This window comes from Oryctolagus cuniculus, chromosome 13 (assembly GCF_964237555.1).
Source record: "Oryctolagus cuniculus chromosome 13, mOryCun1.1, whole genome shotgun sequence".
Taxonomy (NCBI): domain Eukaryota; kingdom Metazoa; phylum Chordata; class Mammalia; order Lagomorpha; family Leporidae; genus Oryctolagus; species Oryctolagus cuniculus.
In genome coordinates this window covers 27372490-27398273 of record NC_091444.1, presented here as the reverse complement: position 1 = coordinate 27398273, position 25784 = coordinate 27372490, and the positions used below count along the sequence as shown (strand labels likewise).

At 42.4% G+C, this 25784-nt stretch overlaps 2 protein-coding genes across 15 annotated transcripts in view; one reads left to right on the top strand and one right to left on the bottom strand.

Annotated features, from left to right (window-relative positions):
- Positions 1–3353: 3353 nt before the first annotated feature.
- ANGEL2 (angel homolog 2) lies at positions 3354–22046 on the top strand. Of its 9 annotated transcripts, none has more exons than XM_070055290.1 (10): positions 3374–3618; positions 5602–5927; positions 7968–8217; positions 11924–12180; positions 12838–12907; positions 14265–14686; positions 15397–15523; positions 15943–16000; positions 17084–17247; positions 19943–22046. In XM_070055290.1, the coding sequence occupies exons 3-10, from the start codon at positions 8211–8213 to the stop codon at positions 20092–20094; spliced, it is 1257 nt and encodes a 418-aa protein (XP_069911391.1). In that variant the 5' UTR covers positions 3374–3618; positions 5602–5927; positions 7968–8210; the 3' UTR covers positions 20095–22046. The 9 variants fall into 9 exon arrangements, with proteins under 9 accessions (XP_069911390.1, XP_069911392.1, XP_069911396.1 ...); XM_070055292.1 differs by lacking the exon at positions 3374–3618 and adding an exon at positions 3692–3781; XM_070055293.1 differs by lacking the exon at positions 3374–3618 and adding an exon at positions 4265–4349.
- Positions 7358–25784, bottom strand: part of VASH2 (vasohibin 2) — a 49009-nt gene continuing 30582 nt past the window's right edge. For 4 of the 6 annotated variants that reach the window (XM_070055296.1, XM_008268437.4, XM_070055298.1 and 1 more), the window contains exon 8: positions 22305–25305. In XM_070055296.1, the coding sequence (XP_069911397.1) occupies positions 25233–25305 (73 nt within the window). In that variant the 3' untranslated portion in view covers positions 22305–25232. Of the gene's footprint in view, positions 7383–22304; positions 25306–25784 lie in introns of those variants that run through there. The other 2 variants (XM_070055297.1, XM_017347791.3) reach the window with 2 other exon arrangements.

The window sequence follows — 25784 nt, the reverse complement described above, 5'->3', positions numbered from 1 at the left end:
TTATCCCCATTTTACAAATGAGGTAACTGTGATAAAGAGGTGACTGATATATTTGCCCCGTTCCTCAGCTGGGAAGCATCACAGCCTATGTTAAAAACCCAGGTCCATTCAACCCTTAAGAGTCTTTCCACTTCCCTGTTACAATACTGTGCTTTACAATAAGAAATAGAGATTTAGGTTTTGTCCCTGTTTCTTGTCACACAGTTCCTAAATCCCTTGAAATCATATCATAGCTAATGACATACTGGTGGCTGGGGGCCCCTGAGTAGACTCAGAATGAGGTGCTGGTTGCTTTCCTAGGTGCATTAGCAGGGAGCTGGATCAGAAGTGGAGCAACTGAGAATCAAGCCAGCACCCAAATTGGGATGCCAGGGGAGTCACCAGCAGCAGCTTTACCCACTGTGTCACACTGCTCACTCCAATACTGTTTTTTTTTTTCTTAAGTGAACTAAAGGGATATATAAATAGATGAATGAGTGAATGAAATCTGTCTGCAAATGTCACTGGAGCCCACCTAGTATGCAGAGAGAACTATAATGCCATCTAGAAATATTTCTTGAACTGAACTTAGCAAACTGCAACTGCCATGCTTGATTCCTGCCCTCTAGAAATAAATGAAGGCTTTATCTGGGTTATTGAAGTAAAAATGTCTGTGCTTTGGTCTGCTCTGGATTTGCCTTTTATCATAATCCTGATTCTGCCATGTTTGCAGATCCCAGACCAGACAGCTGAAATGGTCACTCCTCTGTTTAGGGAATCTGAAAAATGACTTTCAGCTAATTCTGTCTCTGCTTTTGCTCAAAATTCATATTCTGAGTCTTATTTTATCTTACGTCATATTTCCAAAGCTCCAGCCACCTCTACTTCTAGTCATAAAGTCCTCCACAAGGTTCTTTATGATGCTATCACACTCTGAAAGTGCCTCCACTAGTGACTTATTCCTCAAGATGGGACACATCTCTGTACCCATTCCAATGCACCTACGGGTCCTTCTTTCTGCTCCATAATTAATGCCGGGCAGTTCCCCCCGGAAGTGATGGTAGGCTTACTCCCGTTAGTCTTTGGCAGGAAGAAAAACTTTCACAGAGTGTCCAATTTCTCTCCATTTCATTGAATGTGAGTTCTACAGTGCTTCCCTTTTCTTTCAAACATCAGTCTTTCGGGATGAACTGGGTGAAGTCTGATACATATTGCCATATTGACTACTCACATTCCAGTCTAGTTAATTCAAGTCCCTGAGCTCTTACGCAGTTCCCTCAATAGTAGATGAATCGCTGGATGCTTGTCCAAAATACCTGGCTTCCCTTTAGTAGAGTCCTTTGTTTTGAGGTCTTCTTGGCCATCCTATCTCACTGCCTAAGTCCACTGCTGTGCTGCAATGATAGAGGGCTGGTATTCTAAAAAAGCAAGCAGTGCCTTGCCTTAAAGGCTAGGGCTGGGCCAAGATGAAGTCAGGAGCCAGGAGCTTCTTCCAGAACTCCCACATGGGTGCAGGAGCCCAAGTACTTGGGCTATCTTCTGCTGCTTTCCTGGCACATTAGTAGGGAGCTGGGTCCAAGTGCAGCAGCTGGACTTGAACCAGCACCCATATGGGATGCTGGCATCAAAGGCTGTGGCTTTATCCATTATACCACAACACTGGCCCCTATAGATTGATCTTAATCATGTGAATTTGCCTTCTTGAAATATCTGAGTTAGTTTCTATAAGAATAATATATTTGTCTTTACATTCTATCATATTTAAAGTACTTTGATTTCTTTATTTTTAAGTAATTTTATGAATTAGATTTATGTAAGTTCTTGCTTATCTCTCTAAGCCAATCAGAGCAGAGCCCCTCTAATGAAACAAATATTACAATTTAATTGGTAATACCTTCCAAAGCTATGACATCTCATACTCACATAATCACATAAGGGGTCAAAGCCTTTACAAATTACAATCACATAAACCCAAACACATATGGAGAGTTTAAGGCTTCAAGTCTATGAAGAGATATTCTTTTTTTTTTTTTTTTTTTTTTTTGATGAAGAGATATTCTTATGGCCGGCGCCACGGCTCACTAGGCTAATCCTCTGCTTTGTGGCGCAGGCACACCGGGTTCTAGTCCTGGTCGGGGCACCGGATTCTGTCCTGGTTGCCCCTCTTCCAGGCCAGCTCTCTGCTATGGCCAGAGAGTGCAGTGGAGGATGGCCCAAGTACTTGGGCCCTGCACCCCATGGGAGACCAGGATAAGTACCTGGCTCCTGCCATCGGATCAGCGCGGTGCGCCGGCTGCAACATACCAGCCGCGGCGGCCATTGGAGGGTGAACCAACGGCAAAGGAAGACCTTTCTCTCTGTCTCTCTCTCTCACTGTCCACTCTGCCTGTCAAAAAAAAAAAAAAAAAAAAAAGAGAGGGAGAGAGAGAGATATTCTTTTGCCCAACTGATTCTCTACTCATTGCTGCCACCAAGGGGGAATAACTTATTGGTCATGCAAATACCAGAGTAAAACAGAAAATTACTGGGAAAGAATATTACAGCCAGAAAAACAGACAGCAAAATTATATTGCTGCCTCAGATCCATCTTTTGGATGACAAAATTGCCTAGACTTAAGTAACATTGGTGGTATGCATTCGGATGATGGGGTACATCCCCTTCTATCACAAAAATACTTTGGGCATCTCAGTATCAGCTGCCAAACTATTTATTGTATTTGAAAGAGTTACATGGAGCTGGCGCTGTGGCACAGTAGGTTAATCCTAGGCCTGCGGTACAGGCATCCCATATGGACGCTGGTTCGAGTCCCGGCTGCTCCTCTTCCAATCCAGCTCTCTGTTATGGTCTGGGAAAGCAGTAGAAGATGGCCCAAGTCCTTGGGCCCCTGCACCTGCCTGGGAGACCAGAAGTTCCTGGCTCCTGGCTTTGGACTGGCGCAGCTCCGGCCATTGCAGCCATTTGGGAAGTGAACCAGCGGATAGAAGACCTTTCTCTCTGTCTCTCCGTCTCATTGTCTGTACCTCTACCTCTCAAATAAGTAAATAAAAATCTTTTTTAAAAAAAAAAGTTACAGTGAGAGATCAGAGAGATCTTCCACCTGCTGGTTCACTCCACAAATGACCACAAGCCAAGCCAGGAACAAGGAACTCCATCAGGATCTTCCATGGGGGTGCAGAGGCCCAAACACTTGGGCCATTTTCCCCTACCTTCCCAGATGCATCAGCAGGGAGCTAGATCGAAGTGGAGCAGCCCGCCAGACGGGGTTTTAACCTCTATGCCACAGCGCAGCCCCTTCTGTTTCTTTAAGAGGGAGGGAGTTTTGCCCACTTCTGAAATGGCTATTCATGCTTCACAAGCTCTGCGCATGCTCCTTGAACGCTACTCAGGAATTCAGGGACTCCCACTGTGCAAGATGGAGCCTCGGGCGCTGGCGAGACTGCAGCTCCCAGCATGCCTAGCAGCCGGGCCGGGAGCCGGGACTTGGAGTGATGGGGACCCCGTGGTGTTTTAGGCCGCCCTGTCGGCTGTAGAGGTTGAGGAGCCTGGGGCCTGGGAATTGGACGCTGGCAGAAAGGGAAGATGGAAGCGTGGCGCTGTATGAGGAGGGGCTACGGCCGCTGTGTGGTGGGGAGAGGCCGGTCAGTAGGGTTGGGCGGTTGGAGGGAGGAGGAAGGGGCGGGCGGCCTGGGGGCGGGCTGCCCAGGTTAGCCCGGGGCGGGGCCGGCAAGGGGAGGAAGGAGGAGGAAGAGGGTCTGGGCCATGGTGCATGCGGGACGAGCCTCCGGAGACCCTGAGGGATAGGTAAACCCGGCGCGCAGCCGGCGGGACGCTCGGCCCACCGGATCTGGAGCGCATCGGCTGCCGGCTGGCCTTGTGCTTTAAGGGCCCGCCTTGGCCTGGGCGCCCCGGCCCGCCTGCCCCAACCCCAGCTGCAAGCTGGGGGTCGGCCTCCTCTGCGGACCCCGCAGCGCGGTGGCGGGAGCTGCGGGTGCGAGTGCGGGCGGCCCGGCTCGCCACGCGCGCAGCGTTCGCTCACTGGCGTGTGAAGTGGCTCAAACTTTACTCACTCGTGTCCCAGCCTCCCGATCCGTCTGTGTTGCTTCCTGGGTGGTGGTCTTTAAATTGTCTAACTTCAAACCTGACAAAAAAAAAAAAAAAAAAAAAAAAACCAGAGCCCTTCATTAGGTGCCGCCTATTAGCGTCGTCCTAAGCGGTGTCCGAGGGATGTTGAATCTGATGTACTGATTATCTTCCTTCTAAATAAACTGCAACGTAAATCCTTAGATCTTACAAACGAAAAAGTTTGTGTACCCTGCGAAACCGACCTGTGTGGCACGCGTGGGAAGCACAGCACTGAGTGAATTATTACGTAAGGCCTGGGGATCTGCTTTTAACGATTGAATTCAACAGTGTTTCCTGAGTACCAGCTATGGGCCAGGCGCTGTGCTAGGCACTTGTGAAGAGGCCAGGGTTAAAACGAATCAGAAGACTGGCCCTGCAGGACCTCAGAGTCTAAGAGGAGAAGACAACTGTATAATGAACTGCAAATACAGGGAAGAAGTGTTGCTGTGTTTTATTCCAGCAAGGTGGCTTGTTAGGATAGAAAACACGGGGACCAACTGCTTACAGCTCAATGGTTTGCAGAGCTGGCACAAAGCAAGATAGTGCAGCATGCCTGGGTTTAAGATGGACAAGTTGATTTTGGAGAACAAAAATGTATGATAGTAAATTAGATGCTGCTAAAATGTAAAAACGGGACATAAAAGCCAATAACAGGTCATGTAATTTAAATAAAATTCCATTGAATGTACAAGAGGCCATTGTTGACCTGCATTGAATTCTGGAGCAAAGGCTAGAAGTCCTTACCTGAATCCTAACATGTTACCAAAATACTGTAGTCACAAGATGATGCGTAAGCCACATGTGCCCTGAGAACCTAAGCACAACATTATTAAAGATAATGTTAGCAGAATTTCAGAGGACTTTTGGATGATAGGTTAAGTTGATGCCTTTGGTTTTGGAGTGTTGATGGATTCCCAGTCAGTAATCTTGGTCTTCTTTCCTTTCCCCCCAAGGAGAAGCATACTTAAAAAAATAGAAAAAATAAATTATCCACCCACTGATTCTGATTAACAAGGGAAGTAGTTTTGTGGAGTTGACCTAGCCTTTTGTTTTCTTAGCTGAATAAGTGTTTGGAAAAATCTAATCTACCCTAAATTGGAGGAGAAATCTGCTTTCATTCTAGTCTGATATGTGTTATATATTAACATATTATGTTTTATTTTTCCACTGAATTTTATTAGGTGCTGGAAAGGGACTCCGAATACTAGATTGGTGATTGATTTATCTCAGTTAAACTGCCAACTTCTTGAGGGCTGTGTGGTGTTTTGGGAGCCCTGGCAGCATTCTGTGTTATTTAGAATGCCATCCGTGGTGGTTGAGGGAGAGAATATCAAGATATTGATGCTAAAAAGAAATCGCTGGTGTTTACCCCTCCTCCTCCCTAGATTTAGAAGACAGATTTGAAATATTAGACATTGCCTTCCCTTGAGGAAACAGATTTGATGTACTGGGCTTCAACAAAAAAGTGGTACCTCAAGGAGTGTATTTATTTCTTTTAGATACCCCATGTTTTCCCATCACCCGAGGAGTCTGGGCAGAGACTGGACTACACCGTGGGAGAATCTGCAGAGGTGTTGCTGGAACAGACATATTTCTAGTTGTATGAGGTGGCCTGGACATTATTCTCGTGCTCCTTACCCATACTTCAGTAGTAGGCACTTTTCACTAAATTGGAGGCCACCCTGTTTGTCGGAGTCTAGAACTCCGTTTCAGTACTGTAGCTGGAGACCTGACAGCCTCAGCCAGACGTCTCTGATCCATCTCTCTAGTTACGTCATGAACTCTGAGGGAGATGAGCCTTCGTCAAAACGAAGAAAGCACCAAGGTAAAGGTGACATTTATCTTGGTGTAGATGTAGACATAAGTGACAGTTTCAGTTGAAGCTTTCATATCTAATCTTTGATAACCTCTTGCAGGTTTTAGAGGTGTTTATTTGGAGACAGTAGTTTTCTGGTAGGGAAAAAAAATCCATTACTGTAAAATGAAATCCTTATTTTGAGCTTCCATTAATTGTAGATTTCTGGCTGTAAACGTGGAAGTGACTGTAGGTAGAATAAGGTTGGAAAAGAATGAAGACGTAGATTAGTAATCATAGTTTAAGGATAAATTTTAGTGGCAGCGTTTTTGAAACAGATCCATAGACTTAGAAACTGGTAACTGTACTGTTGAAAGTCCACAGATCTAAAAAGAAATTAATTTTGTTTTCATTTTTAAGGCTTAACATTTTTGCATATGACCAAAGGACTCTTAAGTAGCAAAAGTCATAAATTAAAGATATTGGCTTACAGAGTAAGATTTTTATTAAATCTGTATTTCTCAAATTTGGGTCTATGGATGAAGTTTTAAGAGTCTGTTTGAAGTATGAGGGTATTTCCAAAACTTCCTTGAGGAAATAGTTAAAAGATAAGTTGGGCCAGGTGTTTGGCCACCGTTTGGGAAGCCCATATCCCCCATATCTTAGTTCCTGGGTTTGAACCCAGCTTCACTCTCCATTCTAGCTCCCTGCTGATGCACACCCCAAGAGGTAGGAGATGATGGATCAAGTTCTTGGGTTCTTGCTGCTCATGGGGGAGACCTGATTTGAGTTCCAGGCTCCTGGTTTTGGCCTGCCCCAATCCTGGCTGCTGCAGGCATTTGAAAGCTAAGCCAGCGACTGGGAGGGCTCTCTTTGTCTCTCTTTCTCTCTTCACCTTTCAAATAAATCATAGAAACACTATTAAAAAGTTTATTTCAGTGCCAATTTTTGAAATCCTTGTAATTTTGTTCATAATAGACATTTTCCATGAATTTTTGGAAGAACCTATATATTATCTTTTAGAATGGGTACCACATCTTAATAACTTTGAGAAAGTTTTTTTTCTTAAAATGCAGATTCCTTTTATTTTTCTCATTCTTTTTACTATAAACAATTCACTAGACTCCTTCTGTGCCTCTAGCCCTGCACCCACTCCGCCCCCTGAAAATATGAGGTATCTGATTAGAACTTGGAATTGTCCTTCTTAACGAACTGTAGTTTTTGGTGAAGTTGGTTCCTCTGAAGGTTCTTGAGAATAGACCATGTGAGTATATTATGTAGAGGACTGGCATACACGTTTGTCAAGGGAAGACATTCAGAGTGATTTCTACCTGTACATCAGTGCCAGAGTGCATTAGAGATCTTCAGGTTTCTTTGTCTTGGTTGGCAGGAAGTAGTACCTAGGTTTCAGCTGGGTTCCAGGGATAGTTACTCAACTAATGTTCACACAGCATCCTCTTGCTACCCAGTTACAAAGTTAGTTACCTAGTTAGAAAAAAACATATAATAAGTAGAAAGTCTAAGTATACAAAAGTGAAAATCTGTTTTTGTAGTACTTAACTGCAGCATGTGGAGATAAACAAGAAATATGTGTTTGAATGAATGAAAGGTGTGTTTGGGAGCATTTAAAAGTAGGTTCCTGAGGACAGTCCGTGGTCTGTAAATACAGGGCTGCCAGCGACATCAGATTGCTTTTCATTCGTGTGTTTGTTGCTCATCAGGCCAGCACACTCCTCTTTTGTTTAATCCCTCATGAGTCAGGTGTGTTCTTAGATAGAGCTTTGGTGTTGTGACACCACTCCCGTCATTTCTGCTCCACCACTGGTTGTGTGAACTTAGGTTGCTTAACCTCTCTATTCCTTGGTTCGTTACCTCATGTAAAATAATGACTACCTTGAAAGTCTGTTGTATAAAATGAGATATGTAAAGTGCCTAACACACTGTTGGCTTCATAGTAGGTACTCAGAAAATTGTGGTGCTGTTGTTTTCCATTTAATGGATGGGGCATTGCATTTACATACTGAAAAGCCTTGATTACAACCTGACTCTTTATATGTCCCTTCTTCCTAGGTATTATGAATAAGGAAAATGCTCTTCGTTAAGCCATATTTGTGACTTCCGATATTTCACTAATTCTTTTCAATCAAGAGAACAGCATTGCTAACTTGCCTATCACTTTAAAGTGGTATTTGAAGGATTTATGTGACACAGTCATGCCATGTTAATTAGGCGCCCTAGAACCCCGTCAGGCCTGTTGCTTACTTTCTTTGATCCATCTGTCTTCTCTGCTGTGATCACCTTGTTCCTCCTGACATGGAAGGTATATAAGCTTTTGGAGTGAATTTGTGTTGTGCAGTATATGAAGGCCAGAGACTATCCACTCTGTCAGTGGTTTTCAAATTGTCTTCTGTGGAACCCTAGCGCTTGAGCACGTTTCTGTAAGCTTACTAAAAGCAAATGTGATCAGGATAAAATGTGTGTTTACCCCATCATCCAGGCTCCTATACCAACATGCCCAAGATTGGCATTCCATGACGAAAAGTAATGCCAAAGGGTTCTACAAGCTACAAAAGTTTGAAAGCCACTATATCAATCAGATAACCCAGTGGTCCTGGTTATTTAAAAAGTGTAATTACACAAGAGCTGGTTTTCAAACTCTTTTATTACCAGGGCTATACAAATCTTAATGCATTTATGCACTGTTATTATATGTACATATTTTATAAGGAAATATGAATAAGCTTTGGGGCCTTCGTGTTTTGTATTGTAATGTGGCAGCGACACTAGGGTGGTGCTCTATTTTCAATGATAGCTTACACTTTGTTTGCATGACTGAGCCCTTTCCATCTGCATTCATGTAGAGACTTTGATGTGTGGCTAAAACCATCATAGACAGTCCCCAACTTATGAATGAACTGTATTCTAAATACTAGATTAGTTTTTCCCCATAGAAATTGTAAATCTCAGTATTTCTGTGTAGCTGGTATAATTAGCTTGGTTCTGAGTCCTCAGGGGTAGCGTTCTTAATGTTCAGTGCAACATAGGGAAGTGATGGTTTCCTTCCCTTTCTTGGGCTTGGGACAGGCTATAAGCAAAAATCTTTAACAGTTGAACACTTTAGGTTGGATTTCTTTCCTTCCTTCATTCTTTCCTTCCTTTCCTCTTTTTTCTTTTCTTTTCTTTCTCTCTCTCTCTATCTCTCTGTCTCCTCTCTCTCTCTCACTCTCTCTCAGATTTATTTATGTACTAGAGAGGCAGAGTTACAGAGGGAGAGACAGAGAGAGAGGTCTTCGCTCCACTTCCCAAATGACTGCAACGGCCAGAGCTGTACCAATCCAGAGCCAGGAGCTTCCTCTGGGTCTCCCATGTAGGTGCAGGGGCCCAAGGACTTGGGCCATCTTCTACAGCTTTCCCAGGCCATTAGCAGGGAGCTGGATCAAAAGTGGAGCAGCCAGGGCCAGCGCTGTGGCATAATGCAGTGCTGGCATCCCATATGGGTGCAGGTTAGAGTCCCGGCTGCTCCATTTCCATTCCAGCTCGCTGCTATGGCCTGGGAAAGAAGTAGAAGATGGCCCAAGTCCTTGGATCCCTGCACGCGTGTGGGATGCCCAGAGGAAGCTCCTGGCTTCTGGCTTTGCATGGCCACAGCTCTGCCTTTGCGGCCAATTGGGTAGTGGATGGAAGACCTCTCTCTCTCTTTGCCTCTCCTTCTCTCTGTGTGTTTAACTCTGACTTTCAAGTAAATAAATGAATCTTTAAAAGAAAAGTAGAGCAGCTGGGACTCAAACCTGTGCTTATATAGGATGCCGTTGCTGCAGGCGGATGCTGAACCTACCACGCCACAGAGCTGGCCCCCACCTTTTTTTCTTTATCCTTTTAGTACCTTCATGGTATCTTAAGTCTCTTAACTCCCTCATTCCAGTAGTCACTAGTTGGAAAATTGTCTTATTTTTCTACTCTTTAATCAAAATTTCTCTTCCTTTGGTGCTGCTATTACCAACAACTTAGCTGCTAATGAAACTAATTTACCAGAAGAGATTTTGAAATTATTACTTCATTGACACCTTTTTACAGTGTAATTTTGATTGTAAATATATTGTCATTATAGGAGATTTGAAAAAATCTTCCACAGTCTACCACTCAGAAATAATTTTCTTAAAAATATTGGTGTGTTAGGGCCGGCGCCGTGGCTCAATAGGCTAATCCTCCACCTTGCGGCGCCGGCACACCGGGTTCTAGTCCCGGTTAGGGCGCTGGATTCTGTCCCGGTTGCCCCTCTTCCAGGCCAGCTCTCTGCTATGGCCAGGGAGTGCAGTGGAGGATGGTCCAGGTGCTTGGGCCCTGCACCCCATGGGAGACCAGGAAAAGCACCTGGATCCTGGCTCCTGCCATCAGATCAGCACGGTGCGCCGGCTGCAGCGGCGGCCATTGGAGGGTGATCCAACGGCAAAGGAAGACCTTTCTCTCTCTGTCTCTCTCTCTCACTGTCCACTCTGCCTGTAAAAAAAAAAAAAAAAAATATTGGTGTGTTTAATTTCTTTTAGTCTCTTCGTTTTACTACATGTTTAAGTATACTGAATATTTTAACCTCAGCTTAATTTATTTTTTAATTTTTTTTAAAAAAAATTTCTTTACTAAGTTGAAAGGTAGAGTTACAGAGAGAAGGAGAAAGAGGGAGAGACAGAGAGATCCTCCATCCGCTAGTTCACTCCCCAAATGGCCACAACAGTTGGGACTGGGCCAAGCCAGGAACCAGGAACTCCATCTGGGTCTGCCATGTGGGTGCAGGGGCCATCTTCTGCTGCCTTCCCAGGTGCATTAGCAGGGAGCTGGATTGGAAGTGAGGCAGCCAGGACATGAACTGGCGCCCGTATGGAATGCTGGCACTGTAGGTGGAGGCTTAAGCTGCTGCACCACAACACCAGCCCCTCAACTGACTAATTTAATTGGTGGAATTTTAGGCAGTGTCGTCCAGTGAAGAGAATACCTTCATGCAGAATAGAAGGAGTTATCCTGGGGCCGAGGCTTTTCATGGAATCTCATCATGCTTGGAATCTGTATTCACCTGCTCCTCCTATTTCTTGTTTTCCTCTTCTTTTGAGCTCATACATTCTTGAATAAAAGTTCCACAGAGTTCTCCATGGCTCCCATGGCTGTCAGAGTGATAGGGAGACAAAATCAGAATACGCATGCACACCCTACACACACGCGCACACACCAAAACTGGTGGTCATTTCTAAGTTGAGGACTGCCTATTATTGCAAAATCGCATGCTTTTCAATTCTCTCATCACTTGTGGAGTATGTATGTCTTCTCAGAATATAAACTGTGGCACATTCTTGTTCGTACATTAGGTTTGTCAGCCAGCCCTTGTATTTATGAGCATTCTGTAATTGTCATATTTAACTTATGCTTTGGCGTTCATTACAAAGATTGCTTTTGTTCCTTTTGTTTGCATTTTTCCACTGGAGTGTTTAGATGCAAAATACTGTTTCCATGTACTGCCATTATGTGCCATTCATTCATGTGTATACCAGAATTCTGAACTAAGAATCGTTTCTGGAACTTAGTTAATTATTTAGTGACACTGACTATCTTACTAATAAGGAATAAAATACATTGTGGAATCACCTTATTGAAAAGCCAAGTGTGACATGCAGACATGTTATTATGGTTATAAAGTTGCTAAGCTTGTTTGTGGCAGAGCAATTTTTTATCCATAAAGATTCACAGTTCCTGTATACTCTTAACTTTCCTACCACAGCCTCAAAAATAGCTAGCCTAGATCCTTTTAAACCTGTTTTATAAAAGCCTTTGATTGGTCAGTCTGTCTTTTTACTGCCTTTGCAAATTAATTTGTTGAATAATCCCTACTTATTCAGTGCCATATTGCCTTTTCCCAGGCAATAAAATGTTATTCTATTCATTGTCCATGGAAATTTTTTAAAGCCAAGAAAATACTTACATATAAGAAACTGCTCTCTTTATGATTAATTCTTTATGTTTTACCTAATGTATTTTAACAGGGATGATAACACGGAATTGGGAATATATATGTAACCACAATAAAGAAAAAACGAAGATCCTAGAAGACAAAAATACTGAGCCCCACTGTGAAGACAGTGAGAACCAGTTTGATTTTTCAGTGATGTCCTATAATATACTTTCACAAGATTTACTGGAAGATAACTCACACCTTTACAGACACTGCCGGCGGCCAGTATTACATTGGAGTTTTAGGTTTCCCAATATTCTGAAAGAAATTAAACATTTTGATGCCGATGTAAGTGCAAAATACTAACCAAAAGTCTTCAGGTATAAAAAGCGGGGTTGAGCGTTTCATTTGTGCATTTGTGAATGGAATGGTTTTATCCATTTTTGTTTGTGTGGTGAGAAGGGAAGATGTTTAAAAAAAAACTGACAGAGGAGTTCTTGACGGGGTATCAGACAGCTTTTGGTTTGTGGTGGTTGGTAAAAATAATCATCTGACTTTTCAAAAAAGATCTAAAAAGTTTTAAGTATTGGTCAGTTTGATGGATGTGACTGGCTGCATATTAAGTATTCAGTAAATACTTTCTTGGGTTTGAAATTTTAATAATTCATGCAAAAATTTCATCTAGCTGATGACATTTAAAGAAAGAGCCTGAAAGAGAGTACTAATGAAAATGTAAATTCAGGAAAAATATCCTGACATGTAAAGTAAAATGATTTCCTTTGGTAAATACCAATTGTGGATAGTAAGAGAGCTCCAGGCTCAGCGTGTTCAAATTGGAAACATTAATTTTGCAACTAGTAACAAATAAAAGGCTTGTTTCAACTATTTCAACTGTCATCAGGTTTAGAATTTAAACTTTTGGTTGAAAGATAAAAGCACCAGAAAATTCATGCTTGCATTTCTGCGTTTTAATTCAAGTTTGTTTTTTTTTTTTTGGCTTCCAAGGTACTTTGTTTGCAAGAAGTTCAGGAAGATCATTATGGAACAGAGATCAGACCAAGTTTGGAATCGTTGGGTACAGTGTAACTTTTATATTAGCTGAATTTACTTTTGAAGATTTGTATGTTACTAAAGCATAACTTGCTAACAAAGATCTATGGTGTATTGAAGCTAAGAATCTTTGAAAACGTAATCTGTTGCAGGAAAATGTTGAAGTACTTCAATTGGAAACTTTTGTATTGATATATAATCTTAATTCAGATGGAAAGGTGTGTTAGCATTTTTAATGGCTCCCTTTCTCCGTAGTTGCTCTGCATCCTGCTGGACCTCTAAGATTCTGAGCTCTGTTGAGATAATATCTTCTAGTGCCTAGTTTCTCCCAGTGCTAGTATGTAGAAGCTAAAAACTTGTTAATGGAGAAACACTTCTAGAAGCAGATTACCTGTGGTTTCTTAAAATTCAGAAAGGTAGCTGCTTTGCATTTTCATTCAACAATTTTTTTTGAGTGCCTACTGTATACCAGACACTCTTCTAGTCAGTGAGGATATAGCATGAGGCAAAACAGAGGCCAACAATAGAATAAGTCAATAGCATAGTAAGTAAGGATAGTTTTCTGTAGAAAAGCAAGAAAGTGAGACGGGAGATTTCAGGTTCAAACAGAACAATCAGATGAGGTGAGGTGATGTTGGAGCAAGGATTTACTGGAGATAAAGGAGCGAGCCATAGCCGGAGCATTCCAGGCAGAAATAGCCAAGAAAAGACACCAAGGGAGGAGTGTGTTAAGGCAGGTGGGAGGCCCCGCGTGGTTGGAATGGAATGAGGAGGAGAAGTTGTAGGAAAAGGATCGGAGTTGGGGGCTGGAGGATTGAAGGCCTGTCACTGAGTGTCGATAGGGTGATATTGCACATTAACATATTAAGGACTTAAATCTAGCAGTTAGAGACTTAAAAGACCCAGTCCCAAACTTTTATGATGCTAATATTTTTTTAACATCATACATTACTAATGTTTTACAAAATACACTGGTAAAAATCATTCAAAAGTATTAGGAGAGGGGCAAGTGTTGTGGCTCAGTGAGTTAAGCCAGTGCCTGGGACACCTGCCTCCCCTATCAGAGTGCCCCAGGTCAGGTCCCATCTCTGCCTCCAATCCAGCTTCCTGCTAAAGCATTGGGAGGCAGCAGATAATAGGTCAAGTATCGGGTCCCTGCCCTCCACATGGTAGACCCAGATGGAGTTCCTGGCTCCTGGCTTCAACTTGGCCCAACCCCAGCTATTGCCAGCATTTAGGGAATGAGCCACTCTTTCTCTGCCTTTCGAATAAAAATATTTGAAAAAATAAAAGACAAAATAGCTCTAAAAATATTAGGTGAGCTGTGTTTTGACATATATACACACACACAAAATTCTTTTAAATTCATTTCTTTTTTACAGGTTATCACTGTGAATATAAGATGCGGACGGGAAGAAAACCTGATGGTTGTGCCATTTGCTTCAAACATTCCAAATTTTCACTCTTATCAGTGAACCCAGTGGAATTCTACCGGCCTGGTATTCCTCTGTTGGACAGAGACAATGTTGGATTAGTTTTACTCTTGCAGCCCAAAATTCCGTGTGCTGCCTCCCCTGCAATCTGTGTAGCTAACACACATCTGTTGTACAATCCAAGGCGAGGGGATATTAAGCTGACCCAGCTGGCCATGCTACTGGCAGAGATTTCCAGTGTGGCCCATCAGAAAGATGGCAGCTTCTGTCCTATTGTTATGTGTGGTGACTTTAATTCTGTTCCTGGTTCCCCACTCTATAGTTTCATAAAGGAAGGAAAATTGAATTATGAAGGACTTGCCATTGGAAAGGTAAGTCTTTGTTCCTTGCTGTCACTAGGAGAGGGACTGAGTGCTGCGATGGCACAGGAGGGTAATTCTTAATGGCTGTTGGGATACCTTGGATGATCCGTATCTCACTTCAAGCTGTGATGATTTTCTACAACCACTAAAGAGTAATTACAGTCACTTGGTAGAATTTTATCTACTGCTCAGAAAAATTGGCAGGTAGAAAAACAAATTGGGGGCTAAGAGAAGTGGAAGCATTGACAGACATGGATACTTCACAGGAAAGGGATTGTTCAGAAGGTGGAGATGGAGAAGTTGTTTTTTTTGAATAATGATAAATATTTTAATACTTTAGCTTAGTATAATTGCCCCCATGTTGCTATTTTTATTGTGCTTTCCTGGGCTTGCCTTTAGATGTTTTGCTCTTCAATATATTTAACCAATGTAAGAGTTGATCTCTCGGTGTTTGATATGATAGCCAGTATTAGTCCAAAGCTGTTAATGACATTGATGTACGAATTGGAGGAAAACATATATAGGAAAAGATTCCTTTCATGTAGATGACAAGTGCTTCTTGGATTGCATTTGAACACAATTTTATAAGCACAAATAATCCCTTAGTAAGTAAAGAGTGATATTTACCATTCTTGGATTACCCTTTGAGATAATAATTTTTTAATACATAAACTACTTAAAATCTATTCACTTAAGATACCTGTTGTAATTTCGTTTAGGTATCTGGCCAGGAACAGTCTTCACGGGGACAAAGAATTTTATCTATTCCAATTTGGCCCCCAAACCTAGGTATCTCACAGAACTGTGTGTATGAGGGGCAGCAGGTACCAAAAGTAGAAAAGACAGGTGAGTGTTTGCAACACATTTTGGCAGTCTGCTGGGTAATAGTATTCCCTTTGGAGATATAAAACTACATTTCAAAGGATGACATCTCAAGGATGATATTCATATAAATAATGTATGGTTATGTGCACATTCCTTTTTTTTTTCCTAAGAGCTCCAATTTTACCATTTTAAAGTCCAGTTTCCAAAATTAATGTGTGCATGAATTGCATGTTGCTTTGGAATTCTTTACATTTTATTCCTCCTAATTCTGGAGGCCATCAAAACATTATATGTTTCCAGGATGAGACATAGAAACTATAGGTATCTATCTAAACTTGTTTGTATCAAATGTCATTTCTAGAGTAAGAGAACTCTACTACAGCAAACCAGAAGAAAACAGGATGTTAAGAGTGTTAATATAGTTCTCTCTGTTCTGGCAGACTGTGACCTGACCCAGACACAGCCGGAGAAAACAGAGGCCCTAGTGACAGCTGAAAAGTGAGTCCTTGGAAGTAGCAAGTGGGTTTTTGCTGACTTTGGTTGAATAAAAAAATTCCCATTTCTCAAAAATCACTTTGATAATTCCAGGCTGGTGAACAACACTGGCTGTTAAGTAGACCTGAATTCCAATCCTGACTCTGTCACTTTTTAGTGGTTCAGTTTTGAGCAAGAAATTTAATGTGTCTGGGTTCACTTTTCTACTCACTCTGGGTTGTGAGGATTGGCTGAGACAAAGCCTGTACAATGTCCACAATGTGGTGAGAGCTCTGGAAGCACTCGGTGAAGTGTGCTGCCTTCACATATGTAAAGAAAGATCAAGAAGACAGAAAAATATCTTCTACATTTCAGAAAGATCCTTAGTTTTCTTCGACTTAGTAGGTCCCAAAGCAGTCTTTAGGAGAATTAATCTGGAAAAGAAGATACCAGCAGAACGATGGCCAGGTCATCAGAGGTAGAGGGGTGAAGATGTCGTAAAGGAACGTGAACGTCTGGGGCTGCGGTTGAGGGATGGAAGTTGATGCAGTGGGCAGAGACTTAAATCGTGTCTCTTTAGGAGATCTTGAAACGTCCATTGTTTCATATCGTGCCTCTATAGTTTTTTTGTTTTAACATTCAATTTTAGGAGTCAAATTAGAAGTGTCTTTCATTTTTATGTTTTTTCCCCCTCTGTCTTTATTTTTTAAATATTTATTTACTTGAAAGGCAGAGTTACAGAGAGTCAGGGAGAGACACAGAGAGATCTTCCATCCACTGGTTTACTCCCCAAATGGTTGCAACAGCCAACTCTAGGCCAGGCCAAAGTCAGGAGCCAGGAACTCCAGCTGGGTCTCCCAAATGGGTGCCGGGGCCCATCACACACTTGGACCACCCTCCCCCGCCTTCCTGGGTGCATTAGTAGGAAACTGGATTGAAAGCAGAGCAGCCAAGACTGGAGTTGCTGCCCCAATATAGGATGCTGGCATTGCAAGTAGTTGCTTAATCTTCACCACAATGACAGCCCCACAAGTACTTTAGATAGTAGGAATAGTAGAGGTCATGAAAAACTCAGTGGATGCTAAGCATTTTTTCTTCTCCATGTAGGTTATCTTCAAGTTTACAGCACCATTTCAGCTTGTCATCTGTTTATTCGCATTACCTTCCTGACAGTGGCATTCCAGAAGTGACCACCTGTCACTCCCGAAGTGCCAGAACTGTGGATTATATTTTCTACTCTGCAGAAAAGGAAGCTGTTCCCGGACACCAAGGTAAAGAATGCTGCTAATCTTAAATTCTGCTAGAGAGTCAGTCACTCAAACCTCAAGGCTAGAGGTGAGAAGTTCTAGATGGGGGAGTGAAAACTGTTTTTGAGACAGATTGATAATGTATTTGAATAAGCCAGTTAATTGGCTGCATATGCCGTGGGAGGCAGTACAGAGCAAATCATTTCCTAAGAGACTCCTGTTCCGGTCACTGCCCTGAGTTCTAGCTCTTTTTTTTTTTTTTTTTTTTTTTTTTTTTTTTTGACAGGCAGAGTGGACAGTGAGAGAGACAGAGAGAAAGGTCTTCCTTTGCCGTTGGTTCACCCTCCAATGGCCGCTGCGGCCGGCGCGCTGCGGCCGGCGCACCGCGCTGATCCGATGGCAGGAGCCAGGAGCCAGGTGCTTTTCCTGGTCTCCCATGGGGTGCAGGGCCCAAGCACTTGGGCCATCCTCCACTGCACTCCCTGGCCACAGCAGAGAGCTGGCCTGGAAGAGGGGCAACCGGGACAGAATCCGGCTCCCCGACCGGGACTAGAACCCGGTGTGCCGGCGCCGCTAGGTGGAGGATTAGCCTAGTGAGCCGCGGCGCCGGCCGAGTTCTAGCTCTTACACAGTGCCCTTTTTCTTGCCTTAACTTTACTGTTTTTCCTGTGTTGGCAGTGCAGTAGATCGTTAATGGTCAATACATGGTTTTGTGTTTAAGCTTCCCTAAGGCATGCTGCCTTCCTGGTAGGACCAGGCTTGTGCTGCCAGCTACAGACAGGGTTGTCATGTTGACCCCAGAGGATTGGATCTGTTTGAGCAAGACTCAAGTCTATAGTTTGTGTATTCAGAAAGCAAAGGTGATAGAAAACTTTTCCCTCTGTGATTCAATGAAAACAAGACTTTGTACATTAATTATAGGACTTAGGGTGGGAAAAAAAATTCAGTTTAAAATAACTGGACAGGGCTGGCATTGTGGCATAGCAGTAAGGCTGCTGCTACCTGCAGGGCCAGCTTCCCACATGGGCACCAGTTCGCTGCTCCACTTCCAATACAGCTCCCTGTTAATGGCTTGGAAAAAGCAGCGGATGATGGGCCATGTGTCTGGGGCCTGCCACCCACATGGGAGACTAGATGAAGCTCCTGGCTCCATGGCCCAGTCCTGGCCATTGTGGCCATCTGGGGAGTGGACTAATGGATAGAAGCTCTCTCTCTGTAACTCTTTTAAATAAATATTTTAAAATAAGTAAGTAAATAAATAAATAAATAAATAAAATGACTGGAAATCTAGAAATATTCAAAACACTTTGGAAGTCTAAAATGTGGAGAGTTTTTTGTCTGCCCTGCCCCCTCATTTCTTTCTTTCCATTATGTTTCTGCATGTGTCCTACTTTTCTTTTTCCCTTTCCCCCATCTGTTTTTTCTCCCCCCTTCTTTCTGGGGAATAGCCTTATCAGTCTACAGAATAAACCAGAATAAGCTTAGCTGCTTCATTGGTAATCAGAACCTGATAGGTGTCATGCCAGCACTAGTCCACTAGGTGTCAGGAGAGTGCCATGGATCAGCATCTCAGTGCTGGTCACCGCTTACTCTGCCCTGGGCACTGACTCTGAGACTGAATTATATTGTTTTATTTATTTTTTTATTTTTTTGACAGGCAGAGTGGACAGTGAGAGAGAGACAGAGAGAAAGGTCTTCCTTTTGCCATTGGTTCACCCTCCAATGGCCACCGCGGCTGGCGCGCTGCAGCCGGCGCACCACGCTGATCCGATGGCAGGAGCCAGGTACTTCTGGTCTCCCATGGGGTGCAGGGCCCAAGTACTTGGGCCATCCTCCACTGCACTCCCTGGCCACAGCAGAGGGCTGGCCTGGAAGACGGGCAACTGGGACAGAATCCGGCGCCCCGACCGGAACTAGAACCCGGTGTGCCGGTGCCGCAAGGCGGAGGATTAGCCTGTTGAGCCGCAGCGCTGGCCTATACTGTTTTATTATCCAATCATCTTACAACCTCTGGCATTGTGGTTCAGTTTGTGTTGTTTTATGTGAGTACAGAGTATTTGGTGGATGAATTTCTTATATAGTTATCAATCTCAAATTATCTTTAACATTCTTGTGTATTATATTGATATTTTCTTCTAAAAAGATTATTTGCAGAACTTGAAATAGAAAAGCTACCTGAAAATGCTACGTGTTTGAGAGTTATAACTGGTTTATAACTCGATGAAATCAACAAATCATATGCTAAAAAGTGGCTCATTGGGCAGCGCCGCGACTCAATAGGCTAATTCTCCGCCTAGCGGCACCGGCACACCAGGTTCTAGTCCCTGTCGGGGCCCCGGATTCTGTCCCGGTTGCCCCTCTTCCAGGCCAGCTCTCTGCTATGGCCCGGGAGTGCAGTGGAGGATGGCCCGGGTGCTTGGGCCCTGCACCCCATGGGAGACCAGGAGAAGCACCTGGCTCCTGCCTTCGGATCAGCGCGGTGCGCTGGCTGCGGCAGCCATTGGAGGGTGAACCAATGGCAAAAGGAAGCCCTTTTTCTCTCTCTTTCTCTCTCTCACTGTCCACTCTGCCTGTAAGAAAAAAAAAAAAGTGGCTCATCTTGGTCTTTCAGAAGGATCTCAAGTTCTGTATCGTGGTTGTTTAGAAAAACAGGCTTGTATGGGTTACAGGAACCTGTTGGCCTAGTGTCGCTGAATATGTATGTGCTTCTTTAACGTAGGAACTGAAGTTGCTCTGGTTGGTGGCTTGAAACTTCTAGCTAGACTGTCACTTCTTACAGAACAAGACTTATGGACTGTGAATGGACTTCCAAATGAAAATAACTCTTCAGATCATCTGCCTTTGTTGGCTAAGTTCAGACTTGAACTCTGATTCTTTGCGTAATTTCTATTCTTTTTCAGAAATGTAAAGTTTTTCTTAAGTGTTTGCATGTTCATTTTTGTGCTGTGGCATTTTGAAGAAGTTACGTTAACTGCTTGAAACATATCAGGAGAAATGAGTTTACAAAAATGTTCTTTTTTAATAATGAAAAATATTTTCCTGACCGTTGAGATCTCAATATTCTTTATTGTAAAAGAGTTGTAAATATTTTTTATTTCAAACTCCAGTAAAGTTGACAGTGATTTTTAAATGCAGTGCAGCTTCTTTAGCACCTTGTCTTCATAAAGAACTGTCGCGTCTCGGGCCAGCTTCAGAGCTGCTGTGAGTTCTTGCGGAGACCTGCTCTCGCTGGGGGGCCCTGTGTCTGCCGAGTCCTCAGCACTCTGAGCAGTCGCTGCAGGGACTTGATGGCTTCTTCTTAAGCTGCACAAAGTGCTTGATTCAGCTTATCACTGTCGTGAGCCATGTAATATGCCTTCATTTTGTTGAGGACATATTTGGGTTACAGACCCCCATCTCTAGGGAGAGGGCCTTTCCACAAGCCCACCCTTTCCATTCTGTACCAGACAGGTGAGCCTGAGAGGGGCAGAGATTTGGGGGTTAAAGCTGTTTCCCTAGCATTTTTTTTTTTCTTCTGTTCAGTTTCAAGAAAAGATCCCTGGGTTGAGGGAGAGATTTTATTTTACTAAACCCACTCTGTAGAAATTTGTGAGGAAAACTGTCTTTGGGACATAGTGGCAGCTGTAAGATTATTTTTGTTAGTCTTCTTTGCAATGCCACACCAGCATGAGATGGTGTTTACACTGTTAAGTGGTTACAGCAGGTCTCATAAATCCTGTAGTTGGTTCTGTATCAGTATTTGAATCAAGAAAATTTAAAATATAAAAAGTGGAACTCTTTTTTTAGACAGTAGGATCAAAGAATTACATGCATTTTTGCTAAATAGTCATTTTGCACTGAATTATAAATGTTTCTGCAGTGGGTTTTTTTAATAGAATGCTTCATCTTAAATTGGAAAACTAATAATTTGGACTTTAAACTTTTTATACTAAGGTATTTACTACAATTATTTTTGAAAAATAAACAATGAAAGTCTGAGAAGGCATGTGAGTTATAAAGATTTGCCTGGTAAAATTGTAATATGCGAGTACTTTTCTCACTGTTTTTTGGGTTTTTTTAATAGTATTTATTTACAGGTTTTTCCACTTTTTAGTAGAATGCAGAATATTGTGATACATCCCAATTGGCAGATGTAGTGATCACCAGCTTATACTAATAGTATATTTATCCCTTTTTAGTATTAGGGAAAGGGAAATGAAAATAACTGCTTTGTTGTGTGTGAATTTCACAAGTAACATTATTTATGGGTCGTGATACTCTAACATTGCTGAAAACCTCTGAAAATTTAACTTTTTTATATCCTGTTTAACATAGTTTCATGTGCTTCGCTTTTATGGAGTTAATCCATGAAATTGCTTTCTACTTTAGCTTACCGAATGAAGTATTCTTTTGTGGACTAGAAGTCAAAGGGTCATTATGACCTCATAGATTTTCAAAACTTCACTAAAAATTATCCACTTGTCTATACTTTTCTTTTTAATCAAGAGGGTCCATGAGTCTGCTGGCACTGTTATCTACCTGCCAAAACAATTCAGTCTAGTTCATTGCAGAAACTGAATCTCAGTCTCAAGTGTTATACTCTCCAAGTTTTAAATAAAAAGGGAAATTGAGAGTAATGAAATTTTGGTTTTACTCTACCCTTTAAGATTCAATATGTATATTTGAAGCCTTGTCTTTTGTTGGAATTTAACAACAGTTAATTTTAACCCTTTGCTTTCATTAAAAAACAAGCTAGTGATCCAGAGAGTTCCAAGGGTTGAAGAAACAGAGGCGTCGTCTGTGCTTTGTGCCTGTAGATTATGTAATAAATGATCATCCTTGGACACGTGTGCCTGGAGGTTTGTGGTGGGTGTGCTGAGCTGGGGACGCTGGTCTCTTGCTCCTGTAAACCACGTCAGTGCCCTCCTCAATCTTTATTACTTAGGGTGCTGCCAAAAAGGGAATTGAGGTATGTCAAGATAAAGTGGAGTTAAGTATTGAGTCAGAACACTTTGAAGAAGGAAGATAAATCAGCTCTAAGAGTACATATGTAGTAAGAAAAAAAACCCATACCACCTTACATTTTTAGAAGAAGAGCAATGTTTAAGTTTCCAGAATGATTTTATTAAAGTCTCATGCTGTGTAGAAACATACAAGTGATGAGAAAAACGTTAACTTGAAACATGCACTTATCTGGCATTCTCTAAAATACTATTATACAAGTTTTCATTTACTTAGAAAAATACCCACTAAAACAATCACAGTTTTTCTTAAAGATTTAAGAAAAATGTATTGGCCAGAACAAAGTCCAAGAGAATAAACAAGATTCTGAATTGTATGTCAAAAAAACTGTACAAGGTTGTACATAAAACTATAGATTACAAAAGCCTTGGGTATAGTAAGAATACTGAATTAAGATTTCCAAAGTTCTATTTACCAATATCTATTAATAAAATCCTTATGAAATAATTGACTTAGAAAAAGTGAAATGCTCATGATTTCAGAGTGTATAGAAAATACTAAATATCACTTTCTGAAATAAAGTGTACTCAAAACAGCACAACATAGTCTAAAATTAAGATTTCTGTCATCCATTTAAACTTTGCATATATTACCATAATGGCATAAACATAAAATTTGTCTTGCATAACTTTTAAACTAGGTTTCAGATCATTTCATGTTTTTTTTTTAATATTTTGAATATAGCCAATCTTAAACTCAATTTTGGGGAGGTCAAACATTTGGAATAGAGGTTTTCTTGCCATAATACTTTTAATTATTGCATTTTAGAATTTAGGAGTTTGGTGCCTTTTCCATATCTGTAAGAAATTAACATATTCCATGGGCAGTAAAACTAGTGACAACTAATAACATTTTAAATGAATTTTCACATTTCTCTGATTAACTCTTGCTTTAGGGAAATGAATTTAAAATTCAAGAAGTGAGCATGGAAGAAAATTCAATTATTAAGCCAGTTGGCAGTTTTAAGGCTTATACATCAGCATACTAGAAAATTATTTCTACTCTTTCTCCTTTTGTTGGAAACCAGACACTATGCAGCTATTTGGCACGGTCGATTCTAAATCAGACAGACTTTAACACTTGGCAAATCCTATTTCAAGCTCTTACTTGTAGAATGGTGGCAGTGTTGTAAGTAGCGTACTTACTGGATGTCATGAAGTTTCAGATGGATACACAGAAGATACATGGCTAGGTCAGGATGGTTTCCAAATGGGAACGAAACAATTGACTACAGACATGTAATACATATGTCCATGAGGCTGTAAACAGGTTTGCTGTGTGCAGATACACAGAGATAACTCATGTTGAACTCTGATAACACTGTTCTTGAAGTATAGTTCGGGATTCTCAGGCAGCATTTTAATGAAGGTGTCCTACTTAGTTCTGTTCACTAAAGAACATCAGACTGCCTTCTTTTTCAATAAAACTACTTTTCATTAATATTTATTTTTGGGCAAAGTGAGCTTTTGTGAATATAGTTGCAGGGTGAAGGCTTTTTGGCTTTTCACGTCACCCCAGAGTTTTACTGAGGAGGAGTCTTCATGAGCAGATGATTATTATTAAACTCCCATACAACAGCCACCTTCAAAGGCAGCCAGAGCAGCACCGAGGCTCATGCAGCACATTGTTGACTCGCAGATTTCACTCATGGAAGCGTCTTGGTCTCACAAGGTGACATGACAGCTAAGAGAAAACAAACGAGACAGATGCTCTTCTCCAGGCTTTTCCGACAGAACAGTGCGTGCATGCCAGGAGACTCACCTTCCATGGGCTGCAGCTGAAGTCAGAGATTCTGTCACGTACTGGCCGGTGCTTCACAGGCTAAATCACACCAAAAGGTTGATGCCAAAGGCTTTTCCATTAAAAAAAAAAAAAAAAAGTCTCGCTTCTCTGCGTTGTTTTTTTCTAATACTTCCTAAATGACACGAAATGGTACCTCAATAAGGTACGGGAAAATAATCACATCATATCACATGTGGCCCGAATAGAAGACATCGGAACACAGCTTTAGCCACAGTCCCTCAGAATCAAAACCTGACTCGGAGTTTTAAATCTTAGATGAAAGATGAACAGGAAGGCTGTCGCCCTCGAGACCTGCCGCTGCATTCCTGGTCTCTCGGCCTTGCCGGGCCTTGCTGGGTGTGTTACTGTCAGAGGCAGCCAGGGTGCCGCTAAGCCTGTGGCCTCTTGTGCTTTTCGCTGGAATCTGCAGAGTTTAAATGGTAGTGACAGAACACTGACTAGCTGCCGAACATGCCTGATGTTTTCCTTTGGAAGATGGAAACCTGCTGTTAGAGAACGCTTTACAAAAGACTACGGAGGAAGTAACTGTGAAGTCCTGAACGTGGATTCTCGTATTGCCACAAGAATTTCAGTGCTGTTTTAGTAGAACAGTTGCATATAATAACCTTAAATCTTATACTGTGCACCAGAAAGAAAAACCCCAAAGTCGTGGCGATCCCCATGGGAAGTACTGGGGAAACGGTACAGAGAATACAAAAAAAAAACAAAAAACAAAACCACCATTAAGTTTTGCATATCTGATGTCAAAATGCTGAGGTAATAGTGACTGCTTAAAAAAAAACCACCCATCTTTGCTTCTGTTATTGCTGAGAAAGACAGTAATACTGACTGAGTTACCTTCCTATACCAAAAGTGGCAGAGATGACTTCGTGAGCGCTTCCTCTGGTGTGGCCTCATGTTCAAAGCAAGGAACAGAAAGTAGGTCAATGGAAAAGTACAAAACTACAGTCACGGTGGTTATCCTTGAGGTCTTGAGGGAGGCAGGCAGTCCAACCCCAGCCGGGCTGATGGCTTCGCCTTTTCACGGTTGCCTCTTGGTGAACTGTTTAAAGCTAAATGTTTCCACCCACTCAGATTCTATTTCCAGGTCAGTCCTTACAAACAAAATGCTCCAGTTCTTCATAAATAGTTGTTGCTGCTGACGACGCTGGGGCAAGTGCAGGGAGAAGCACCACAGGACGCTCTGGCTGGCTCGGCAAGGCTGGCTAAATTCGGATCTGGTAGCCCACCTCATTCAGCGTGCTCAGCTCAGCCGCCTTCTTCTCAGGCAGGGCAGGCCTAGGGGTGAAAAGCAGAAGGGGGATGCCGGGAAGGGGATGGACCAGAGAAGGATGACTGAGCACTGCCAAGGCCCCAACTCAACTCCCCTAGCCCCTCCCCCAGCCCCCGCTCACCCTGCCAGCCAGAGCTCCCGACACCTTTACAGGTTTTAAGGAGCATTTGGACAGGCTCTTGGGCTAGACTTTAAACTGAAGTCTTCAGTGTTCAATCCGCCTTTTCAGCCTTAAGCCTAGCTTGGGTCACACCGTCACGCTGGCCTGCCAGGATCTGAGAACGCGGAAAGGCAATGGGAAGTCCCGTGTTCTGCAGGAGAGCTGAACATCTCAGGCAGCTTCTCGCTGAAACACTGAGCTCCCGGCGTCTGTGCCCTGGAGGAAGCCCAGGGACTACGGGCAAGGAGCCTTGTTATCTGACATTGTTCATGCTCAGGCGTGAATGTGTAACAAGGTGGATCTTTTCAGAATTCATCTGAAAAA

What these genes read in the sequence shown, in the direction of transcription:
- ANGEL2 (XM_070055289.1), top strand. Translation starts at nt 3,560, where the DNA reads ATGGAAGCGTGGCGCTGTATGAGGAGGGGCTACGGCCGCTGTGTGGTG. An exon ending in AAAACGAAGAAAGCACCAAG is followed by an intron (nt 5,928 to 11,923) that starts GTAAAGGTGACA and finishes GTATTTTAACAG; the next exon opens with GGATGATAACACGGAATTGG. An exon ending in ACCAAAAGTAGAAAAGACAG is followed by an intron (nt 15,524 to 15,942) that starts GTGAGTGTTTGC and finishes CTGTTCTGGCAG; the next exon opens with ACTGTGACCTGACCCAGACA.